Source organism: Mizuhopecten yessoensis, unplaced genomic scaffold (genome assembly GCF_002113885.1).
Source record: "Mizuhopecten yessoensis strain PY_sf001 unplaced genomic scaffold, ASM211388v2 scaffold9719, whole genome shotgun sequence".
Lineage (NCBI taxonomy): Eukaryota > Metazoa > Mollusca > Bivalvia > Pectinida > Pectinidae > Mizuhopecten > Mizuhopecten yessoensis.
The window spans coordinates 91,647-103,854 of record NW_018408188.1 but is presented as its reverse complement, the minus strand read 5'-3'; the positions used below and the strand labels follow the sequence as shown (position 1 = coordinate 103,854).

At 34.4% G+C, this 12,208-nt stretch overlaps 1 protein-coding gene across 2 annotated transcripts in view; it reads left to right on the top strand.

Annotated features, from left to right (window-relative positions):
• Positions 1–39: 39 nt before the first annotated feature.
• The window catches only part of LOC110458712 (dnaJ homolog subfamily C member 13-like), a 58,867-nt gene continuing 46,698 nt past the window's right edge, over positions 40–12,208 (top strand). For both annotated transcript variants that reach the window (XM_021510590.1, XM_021510589.1), the window contains exons 1-13: positions 40–182; positions 2,168–2,247; positions 2,552–2,627; positions 3,233–3,379; positions 3,692–3,733; positions 3,954–4,100; positions 4,806–4,859; positions 6,084–6,226; positions 7,477–7,636; positions 7,932–8,023; positions 9,539–9,636; positions 10,927–10,992; positions 11,532–11,614. In XM_021510590.1, the coding sequence (XP_021366265.1) occupies positions 2,180–2,247; positions 2,552–2,627; positions 3,233–3,379; positions 3,692–3,733; positions 3,954–4,100; positions 4,806–4,859; positions 6,084–6,226; positions 7,477–7,636; positions 7,932–8,023; positions 9,539–9,636; positions 10,927–10,992; positions 11,532–11,614 (1,176 nt within the window). In that variant the 5' untranslated portion in view covers positions 40–182; positions 2,168–2,179. The remainder of the gene's footprint in view (positions 183–2,167; positions 2,248–2,551; positions 2,628–3,232; positions 3,380–3,691; positions 3,734–3,953; positions 4,101–4,805; positions 4,860–6,083; positions 6,227–7,476; positions 7,637–7,931; positions 8,024–9,538; positions 9,637–10,926; positions 10,993–11,531; positions 11,615–12,208) is intronic.

Genomic DNA, 12,208 nt, shown 5'->3' with positions numbered 1-12,208 from the left:
AGTAGCGAGAAGTGGGAGTATTCACGCGCATGACCGGAACTGTAAAAACTATCAACATGGCAGCCACCTAGTTCGGCGAAACTGACGATGTTATGCAAATTGATCGAGTCGATTTTTGGCAATGAATATTGATTATTTACAACTTTAAAACTATTTTGCATGAAGTAGTATTAGTCTAAAGCGTAAGTAACATTTAATTTTAAACATAGGACATTGCCTAATCGGTTTGATTTTATACGAAATCAAGGAAGTGTATTTTGTAGTTCAGTTTTCATCATTTGGACCACTCCCCCTTACATGCTCATGTAAAATACCTTTGAATTTAACATTGAAGTTCAAACATCACTGACAACGAAATGGACAGGTCCCACATACACATGTGTTTATCAAAGTCTCGAAAATATAGTATTTACCGCTTTCAATTCGGATAAATCAAACACAATTGCGAAATTTGACATCTGACAGCAACATGAAAATGATAACTTTTGCTTACGTTCGTGGAAAGGATAGATCTTCTGTTTCACAACGTATAACCGCACAAGACAACTTATGTAGATGACACTAACAGGTTGTTCCTAGGGGGCATTTCAGAAACCATAATTGATGTTGTCAGCTCTCCCTGATACAACACTATGCTGCTCCTAGGAATCCTATCTTTTCATTTTCTGTTATACCCACTCTTTTCGGCGGTTTATCATTGAGTACGTGTGGTTTGCTCATTGTCATCAAGTGGAATGTGGTCGGGGGTTGTTGTGTGCAGGGTGTTACCTCTGAGTGGCCCTATTATCTGTAGAGCCATTCGTGAAATGATTATAGTTGTTTCAAGGACACAAAAACTAACACCAAACAAATAGTTATTGAAATTTTAATTCAAGTTGGCAGATTTTTATTTTCCATTCATATACCAGAAGATATTTTAAGTGACAACCCATGACTGAAAAAGTAACTTCTATAATTTAAAATAGCTACATTAGGCCTTCTGATATAACCTGTTATCCAATCATTACAAAAATCATTCCTGCAAAAAGGAAAGTTAATATTTTATAAATTTATATAACACAGGAAATTCAATACCAGATGTATTTTCAGAGTTTGTCAGTATTTTGGTATGCTTTCATAAAATGGGATTTTAGCTGGCTTAACCCAGATCTATGTTTACATATTTACACAAGGCATGCATATCTCACTATTTCTGATAAGATTATCCCTGATACGCAGTAGGTATTTATTTGTTATTGATTAAATAGTTTATAAAATGGTTTATCAAGGGATTTTGGGAAATGGACTCTGAGATGAAATTGGGGAAAAAATCATCAACATTTGTCATAAGAACCATTTTGGGGAATTAAATTGATCATTATAACAATTCTGACTTCAGGAAACAATTATGTTTAGTTTTATGAAAGCTTATTTGTATGGCAACACAATCATCCTGTCCTTCCTACATATGCTGTCTTTTGAGAACCTCTGTCACTAGTGAGCAAAGGAATTAATCAAAATTTATGCATTTAAACATTTTTAGATTTCTCAGTTGGGAATTCAAAATGGACAAATTAATAAAAATGATACTCTTTCGGTTGAGAATGGTCCGTTTAGATAAACCATTAATATCAAAAGTATCATGATAAACCCCTGGAATTAGTTTATATATAGATACTGATTTTTTAATTTTCAATTTTCTTATCCTGACCAGACTTTACTTTCTGTCTTATAACTTTGCTTAATATCAACTTGCATAACTTTACGAAAAGATATTATAAATTCACTCAAATTAAGCAATTAATAATTTATGCAAACAATATTTTTTTATCAATAGGATTAAGAATCAGGGATTGAGAAGTTTCGTAACTCCGGTATCAGCGATTAAAAATCTCTACTCTTTAACAAGATAGTTATATGCATTAACAATAATCCATTTTGTAATTAAATACTTACAGGTGTTCAATTCAAACCTTGATCATGAAATCAACCCAATCAACCCAATCAACCCAATACTTGGAATTAAAAAAAAATCTTGATTTCCGGCATTCATTTTCAAATTTTCGTTTTTTTACAAATGATTATGTATCGAATTGTTGATAAAAAGACAATATCTCTAACATGATTTCTTATTCAAATAACTCCATCTTGTTGGCAACTACAATTGATTAATACTTTTTTGTTTCAGAAATCCCCCAAGATGGGTTCCATGAAGGATAACAAGGATATAGCTTGCTATTTCATTACCAAGCACTCATGGAAAGGGAAGTAAGTATGGCGTCTCACAGCTATCTTATAACCAAGCACTTAATATGGAAAGGGAAGTAAGTATGGCGTCTCACAGCTATCTTATAACCAAGCACTTAATATGGAAAGGGAGAGTGTAGCACTCATCCACTGAACAGATACTGTGTTAAAATGTTAGATTTTATTTTTTGAATACTTTTTTAAAAACTGTAAAACAATTTTAAAATTCCAAACACCTTTAAACAAGAAATCTTGTGGAAGGATCAAACTACATGTATTTAGGAATGATAAAATAATTTGTTTCTTATAACATTGAATTTTTTAGGTACAAGAGGATTTTCTCAGTTGGAACACTAGGAATTACAACATATAACCCCCAGACTTTGGAGATTACAAACCAGGTAAGTCAGCAGGGGGTTCTATTTAGTCTAAAATGTATCATGATTTAACACATCACATCTCCAGCAAACACACAGGCATACACACATAGGGAGATAGGCGCCTACAAGGTGGCATAGGACTAGTAGTTTGCGCCTGATAAGGCAGCTCCTGCAAATTCCTCAAAATTGTATTGATTAATGTATGCTAATTGTATAAATTGTATATCTACGTACTGTTAAGTGGCTTATGTTAGCTACAAAGGGTGCTATATCAAATGTTGTATATTATTATTATTATGATTTATATTTCTATAAAAGAGATTTAGACTTTTTTCACAGCTGATAAAATAAAATAAAAACACCAGTTTGATAGTTTTTCTCTACATTTTTTCCTTCGAAAGAAACTCGGCAAATGAAAGATTACTACAATGAAACTAGGTCTTTTTGAAATTAACTAAAAAATAAAGTTGACTGAACTGAGACTGGTATTGTTTTGCTGTTGGTTTTATTGTGATTCTTCCGATGTAGAACGTATCCCGAAGTAGTGGGCTACAGTTGTTGTTCCGAAATACTCAAAATTCTTTGACAGACTGGCGTTTTGATGTTTTTGATTTTGATTTCCACAGTGGGCATATGAGGAATTCATTAGCATTGCACCAAATGTGAGAGCTCCTACCAACAATGAGTTTACCATCACCATGAAGAAGGGTAAAAAGACAGACTCAATGAAGTTTTCCACAGATCACAGGCCTGATCTCCTTACTGAAGCATTGGTAGGTTGAAGACCTTCTTTCTTTTTCCATGTACTTTACATTGTGTCAATAATTGATTTTATCTTCAGATGTATATAGAGGTGTATTATAGGTGTAAATATTTCCCCCTAAAGGTATTTTTTAGTCTGGAAATAGTATAATTAAATATGCATAACCAGATTTATTTAGGAGTTCAAACAAGTATTCAAAATTCAGGTCACTTTCTTTTGTCTGTCTTTTTCATCCAAGGTATGATTTCAAAATTACTTTATTTATTAATTTAAGAAATATTTGAATAAACAAGTTGACTTTGGTTTTCATTTTATTCAACAGAAATTTAGTGGCAGGTTTGCTGAAGTCAACAAAACAACAAAGGTAAGCACTTGTTTCAAGTTTTGAAAATTTAGAATAATGTCATATTTTCAAGAATGAGTTCTGAATTACGAAATGTGACTGAAGGACTACCAATATATGTACCAGGTATATCAATTTTTTTCATGTTGATTTTTATAGATTTGCTTTTTACCTTTTTCATTGAGGTTATTTCATGAAAATTAAAACATGATTTTTTTTATTGATTTTTTTCATTTGACAGAGATTCAATGCTTTCAAATGTCACTGGTCAGAAAACCGGGTCCCAGTGATTCTAGAGGTCAATCAGGGGTCACTGGATCAGATTGACCAGTCCAACAACAGGAGGCTGTGCTCATATTTGTACAAAGACATGGAAGGACTGGCCCAGGTACCTCTTCTTTCGTCATCACAACTTTCAGAAAATTTACACAATATACTTTCACTTTCACTTTCTCTGAATTTATTTTAATATGCTAATATGCTTTCACTTCCCATAATATAATCCACAATACACAGAGTATTTTCACTTCCTATATAGTTATCATAATGTTAAAATTACAATACAGTCATTGAATGATAATCTAGCTGTAGAGAATTCAAAAAGAGTCCCCTGGTCCTCTCCAGATTTCTGTTTCATACATTATGGATTCTTATTTATTTAAACAAGAAAACCAGCCTCAATACGTACGTGTCAGCCATTTACAGTACAGATGTATAACAGATTTCATTTGACTGCATTGACCTTCAGCCAACCCCATGTGATTTTAATAATGACAATACAACAAATCCCTTCAGAAAACTATTAACATCTCCACAATTTCGGACTACCTGAAAGCTGTAAATCTGTTCCGAAGGATGTTCTTAAGCTAAGTCACTTTTTAGAATTATTTTTTTCATGTATGAAAAAGAGTTTTGATGTCGTTACTTTCAAAGTTTTGATTGTGTGATGTTATTTACTTTACAACATTTTGTTGACTATTAAGTTAGGTGTAATGACCTTTTCTGTGCCCTATTGGTGTTGATTTCATTGTGAGTCTACATTAGAAAAAACCTTTTGATTGAATGAAACCAATTGTAAATACTATATTGACAGGTGTCGGATTATCCAGGGGGAGTGGCGATCATTCACGGAGGATTCAGTCGCTTGGTGTGTACACATAATTTATTTACATAATATGAATATATTACAAGAAAATTTATATGCAGATTGATACTGGTACTTTAAAATGTGCATTGAATGTTATACAACTATTATGGACTTTTGTGATGACGAATATGTGGCTAAGCGTTCTCCAGCAGCAATCTTCTCTTGTCATCATGTTCCGGTCTAACTGCACATGGGCTTTGACAGGTTGCAGGGAATTTCCATATATACTGTATAACATAAACTGTTCGTTGCGTATAAATTTTCGTTGTTTTCGTGGTTGCTATGGAACCACAAATATAAATACAACAAATATTTCTACAACTCGAAAGAATATACACAATGAAAGTTCTAAAATGTACTTAATTTGCGGCAAATTTACAATTCCGGATACCATATCAGACTGTGTTCCTATTCCAGTTTATATACTGATTTCGCATTTCCGTGTGATATTGACAAAGCGATTCACAAATGAATATTTTAAAATAATTGAGCAATTCCTTTAAAAATATAGGTATGTTTTACTGAAATGGATATGTGGTATCAATGTGTCGTATAAATATCATTAGGAATGATTAATTACGTATATGACCAATAAAGTGAAATGGTAGGCCTACTTAGCATCACGAAAGCAGGTCAGTGTTTTCTTAGCATGATGTGAACACTCCCATCGCAATTATATTTACTTTAATTATTATAATTGTTTGACATGAACATAGAAGTATGATGAGTGTGAATCTTTATCATTTTAAAACATACTGCAAACGTGTTATGTTGGTGGTGGATCAAAGATTCTCGGAATGGTGGATATATTTCGTTGTACGTGGCTGGCAACAAAAATTAATACATTTCCTTGAAGGGGAAGCACGAAAGTTTGTACCCACAAAATAATTTGAAAGCTCCAAATCACGAAAGAAAGTATACACGAACATTTCATGTCATACAGTAGGTTATTTTAAGAAATCAATATTCACCGGATAACCAGTCTACATGACTTGTTGAGGACTGGTCACGTGAATAGGATCCGGCCAATGTGATTGTGAGGAAATTTTCAAGCATATCAAAAATGAAAATAAAGCATACAGATATTCTATAATGAGTTCTCCTTGTTAATTTAAGAAATATAAAAAGGAAAAACAATTGTTATGTTTGGTAAATGACCATTTTACATCTGTAAAGCATTTTTAACAGAAATTTCTTGTAAACTGTTTGTTACCTTCCTTGTAGCACCTCTTCGCTCTGGAGCAGAAAGATGAACTTATCAAGCAAGTGATGGAGTCAGCTGCAGCTTACGTCGGGATCGCTGTGAAACAGCGACGCGAACCAATCACAACAGAACAGTTCCTCCTCAACCGGATGGGAAAACACAGGTAACAGTACAGTAACTGTTGTATTGTAGTTATAATGTTTAAATTGATGATAAATTGATAGTGAAGTCTAAAATAATAATAGTCTTGTTCAACCAGACTCTTGTTGTCTGCGCAAGCTAGGCCGAACAGAGAGTCTTGTCAAACCCTATGATATCTTTTTTGTGAAGTCATAACAAGGCTTACCAGAATTCTGGTAAACAATTTCACCCTTTTCAACTTTTGAAGTCAGAATTTGAGTGGCGCAAAATTGCATTGAATATTCAATTCATGAAAAAACTTACCTGTTCATGCATTCATGAAGTATCCGTGTTTTCATTGGATATTTTACAATAATTCATGAAGCCAACTAGATTATTAACACAAGTCAAGCCAGATTACCTGAGTGAGAAACTGTAGTGTTTTGAATGGTGTACAGGTAAAATCTTGCTTGTTTTGCATGCCTTTTTCCAAACCTCAGGCAGCCTTGTTGGCTTTGCGCTCAGTTATGATTTATTCAGTGGAAATATATGGCATTATTCTGGAGATTCAACACATTTTCTTAATTTTTTTTTCGATAAAAGTGAATAATTAGATAGTTCAGGAATGCATGTACAGGTAAGTTTTTTCCTTAAGATCATTATCCTTTGAAATGGTTATACAGCGTTAACATAACGTCCGGAAACGTAAGTCAAAACACTGCCCTCTGGTGATGGTAATTTTAAAGTTCTGTGTTTGACTAGACTCTTGAATTACAAGTGATCAAGAGTCTGGTTGAACAAGACAAAAATAATAAATAAAAAATTGTTAAACATTTATCAAAATTTGTATAGTTGGTTATGGGAAAAACCTATGATTTTGGTAGATCAAATGTTTCATACTCGAATTCCCTGCCCTACCCCTGACCCATATATATTTGCTGTATAGCCCTTATACAGATAAATTTGTATTCCTGGTAACTATCATCAAACCACTAATGTAAGGGTTAAAAATGAACTTTTGATCATTTTGTTTTACAGACATTTAGTACTTTAAAGCTATTCTTTTATGTTTTTGAAACAAAAGTTTCCTTTTTAATCATAGCCCTTGTTTTAGTTTTGACATGCAGGTAAATGTAAGCTTGAACATGTTCTCAATTTCAATTTTGTTGACTCAAGGAAGCAAAGTTATAAAAAAAGCATATTGCTGTGAAATGAATAATTTTTCTAGATGAGTTGGAGCCTGTTTCTATCAGGTAAAAAGACATAATATTTCTTCCTTCTCTGTTTTTACAGTTCTGATGAAGCGCTGACGTCCTATGCTGAGTTCACAGTGCAGAAGATTTCCCAGCGTCACTCTGACAATGTGAGACGGACCCTGTGTTTGTCGGAGACGTGTATGGTAGAGAGAGATCCAGCCACGTACAACGTAGTCACTTGTAAACCCCTCTGTGATGTAAGCATGCCTTACAATATCTCTGAACCTTGATGATAATGTTAACAGTGTGCAAAATGAGTGACAACGTTTTGAGAGTGTCTGACAGTTTAAAATATTAATAATTATTGTCAAAAGTTATTGATGTTTGAGAGTTCTGATAATCCTAATTATCTTCAATTTATTATTGTTACATACCAAGAATTGTTGATTTGAAAATAACAAGTTCAGTTTAAACTTTTACTGAAATATCTCAGATTTAGAGAATAATTTCCTCATAATTTTATTTTGTATGCTTTTTTTTCTTCTTCTTCAGATTTTTGCAATAATCCGTGATAGTGAAAACCCACAAAAGTTTAGTATAGAATATGTAAAAGGTGCAATAAGGACATACCTCTCCACTGACAGGTAGGTTACAGAACAGTGTTACCTCCTTCTGCACATACAATTAGGTCACTTGTTTTTTAAGTTCTATACAGATTGAGTGTTTGTCCACAGTTGTTCACTAATATGAAATTGCTCTGAGATACTTTCTAAGACTGCATTAACATCTGTAGATCCTCCATCTGCGACACTCCAGGGGTTACGTTCACTTTTGCTCTCTGCACCCCTGGGATATGTCATAGCAAAATTTAAGGAACTAGGCTAGATATTTGATTGGTCTCCAACCTGACCAATCACTAAGCTGATGACTGTCCTTGAAGATTACATAGGAGAGACACCCGACTTCAAAGCCAGTCAATTTTACCGGCATGCAACCGACAGAATCTTTTGATGTACATCAAAGGATCAAACTAGCCTCTCGTCTTATCCACATTGTGGTGTACACCGAGCCTTCAATTCTGCTATGAAAAATTCAAGGGGTGCAGAGAATGGAAGTGAGCTTAACCCCTGGATATCGAGGATGTAGATCCCCCAGACTTCATCCCAGAAAAAAATGTATTTGAAATTAGACAAGCTTCTCTGTCCACATAAGGAATAGGCCTTTGTGTTGTCTTGTACAAGCGTTTTCTGAAAAAGTAAATGTATTAAATAAAAATCTATAATACGAGATCATTAACTGAAGTGTATCAAAATCTCTTCAATAATTTGAGAAGTAATTTCCAAAAAATTATACAATATTAATAATAATAATTTGAGGTTCTTATATACCGCTTAATCACAACCTAGTTCGTAGGTCGTCTCAAAGTGGTTCACAAATTATTATCCGTGGTTATAGGGCCTTTGCAACCAGCTAATATCTTTCTCAACTCACTGGGGAACATACATCCGGAGCTGCCATTTTGGCGCTAACAGCTAGCATTCAACAATTCCAGCGCTGCCCAACCACATACTCATTTACAGTTGAGTAGACTGGAACAAGCGGAGTAAAGTATCTTGCTCAAAGATACAACACAGTGCCGTGCCGTGANGTTTTGGCACTAACAGCTAGCATTCAACAATTCGTCCTTCCACTAGACTACTGTGTCTCCCAAATACCATGATATTTAATTTCTCAAAGAAATATTCCATTTAAATCTATATAAGTGATGTTTAAAGCTATAAATACCTGTTTGAAGGGGAAGATACTCCTACCTTTGCAAGAGTAACCTATCCTGTGTTAATGGGAAATAGTGGCTGTTTACATGTACAGTGTAGGGAATAATGACTGATGTTACTATTCAGAAATCGTTCATATCAATTATGTCATAAATATATTTCTGATTTTCATTAACAAAATCACAACAGTTATGGTTTGTCAGTAAGTGCTACCAGGCATTTCTGAGGAAACTTCACGACATCTTAAAGATGTTGCTTCTTTAAATATAATTTGCAGGATAATGCAGTATCACAAAAAATGTATATCAAATAATTGAATGCTACATATAAAATTATCACCTGTTTGGTTCCTTTTGTATCGTTGATTGTTGTCGTTTGTTACAGAGATGCTTTGATAGCGTCATTACTAGATGGTGTGAGAGCCTCCGGAAACCGTGACATTTGTGTAAAAATGAAGTTCACACATCGGGGCTATCGACTGGGTAGGTGGTATCATGATATACATACTGTTTGTGAATTTTTATATTGATAGTGACATAAAATAAAATTTATACAACTTCCTTTCAACATGTGTATAAGTGCAAAAATAGTCTAAAAACAGGTGATCATGAAAGTCATTGATTTATGGAATATGTTTGTTGAGAGCTGGGCTTGCACTTTTCCTCTGTGACCTGCCCACATTTTGAGAACAAAATTTAACTTTTATTTATGGGGCCCATCAAATTACTGAATATTATGCATAGAATACACTGATACAGATTTTTAGCTCACCTGCTTCGACCATCGGGATTATGGGATTTTATCCTTATTTAGTCTGGAGCATCAATGGACCAAAGGGGACTCAATTTGGTATAACTGGTGGGTATGACCCCCCCCCCCCCCCCCCAGGTTGCATAGGGGTGGGGCTCTGTTTGAAGTTTGTTCTCACTATATCTCAAATACTGGATGGATCTTTCTGAAATTTCATATGTATTTACAGCACCTACTTCATACCAATTATTTTAAACATATTCAGGTGAGGGATACAGGACCTCTAGGCCTCTTGTTTATGTAAGTCATAAAAATGGTTCATCTCCGGGACAATGGTTGCATCAATTACATTGAATTTAAAAAAGTGGCCTTGAATTTTTTTATAATATTGCATTGAGTGTCAATATATACTAACATGCAACACAAGTGTTGTTTCAATTTAATTGAAATCTGAACCAAGGAAATCTGATCAAGGACTACAACCAAAGTTCAAGTATATATAAGGGTGATCTATTTGATCTTAGTCCTAGCTCAATGTAAGGCAGGGATGCTCTTCATCAATTATCATTTGTCAATGTCACAAATTAGTGCAATTGGTACCTTAGGAGTAGTATCCGTAAATGAACTTTTGAACTTAGCTGTTAATATGACATTATAAGATAATCAAACCAAATCAAACCTAATTAGGAGCAGCATTAGATATTACCCTGGTAAAATACTAGTCAGTTCCTACTGACCCTGTTAGAGAGAATGTCTGCTTAGCTCATACAGAAGTGTCAGACTAGTAAACTAGAGGTTCCGGGTTCTAGGGGGAATCTCTGCTTAGCTCATACAGAAGTGTCACACTAGTAAACTAGAGGTTCCGGGTTCGACCTCTAGTGGAGGCATTTGAAATATTTACGACCCTTTTTACATAGAAATGCTATGGAGCAGTCAGTTCCATTCATTTAGGACCAGAATGTGCACTGTCAACCTGTGGTTATAGTTTAGTGACCCTGACTCATCAATCTTCTTATTAACAGGTCCTTTCACTGTCCCTGTGGACGAGGAAGTAGAAAGCCAGCATTTGAAATTCATGATACAACCAGGTAAGTATGTAATTTTGGTGTTGGTTATACTGAAGGTAGAGAGTCCCATCACTTTTCTACTCTATACTGGCATTTTTCAAAAATAATCCTGTTAATATTTAGGTTATTTTTTTAATATTCATACAAAAACAGTTTAAGGTTGTTGGCCTTTTAAGGAGTTCACTCAAACACTTTGAAATTATTCCCAATAGATAAATGTTTTGATGGATATTATCCTGACTGATAGCGCAGCAGATAAGCTCCCTTCTTTATCATCAAGAGATCCAGGAATCTTATCCGGGTGGAGGAAATGTTTAGCGAGAAAAAATATTATAATTGTAAATCTGTTAATTTTATTTCATATATATAATTCTTGGCTTTTGTAAATTTTTGGCAAGCATTACCAAATCAGAAAAATGCCGAACTAATTGGAACTCTTTGTTGGAGATACAACGCGGACAACTAGAACTACAATCACCTTGAAACAATGTATCGTTGACAAGCTGTCACAAGTTGAGAAGTTCCCCTGGTTTGTGTAAAAACAAATATTCTTTTTTCAGTGACAATGACGTTTGATGAAGCAGTATCCAGATTTAACAGCAACATATCGTATAGTGGACTACTTCATGCTGTCACACAGGACGTAAGTGATGTCAGCCATCAGATTTCAAAGACTCCCTTATAATAATAATAATTTGAGGTTCTTATATACTGCTTAATCACGACCTAGTTCGTAGGTCGTCTCAAAGCGGTTCACAAATTATTATTCGTGGTTATAGAGCCTTTGCAATCAGCCAATATCTTTCTGAACTCCCTGGAGAGCATTCAGCCGGTGCTGCCATTTCGACGCTCACAGTTAGCATTCAACCATTCTAGCACTGCCCAACCACATACTCATTTACAGCTGAGTAGACTGGAACTAACAAGCACAGTAAAGTATCTTCCTCAAAGATTCAACACTGTGACGTGACTCAAACCTGCAACCCTTTGGTCACGAACCCGGCGTCTTACCACTTGACTCCCTTCCTGTTTCTCCCTTCGCCTGTACATCTTCTGTAAGGAAGACAAATTAGTATTGACACCAAATATTAGCACACATCATAACATGATAATTACATGTTAAATGTAAAGTTAAAGTGGGAAAATAGGGATTTTACCATTGCAGGGCAAATATTTGACTCACTGAAAGTTTCTCGGTAACTGATAATATTATATATATATATATATAAAATGTTAA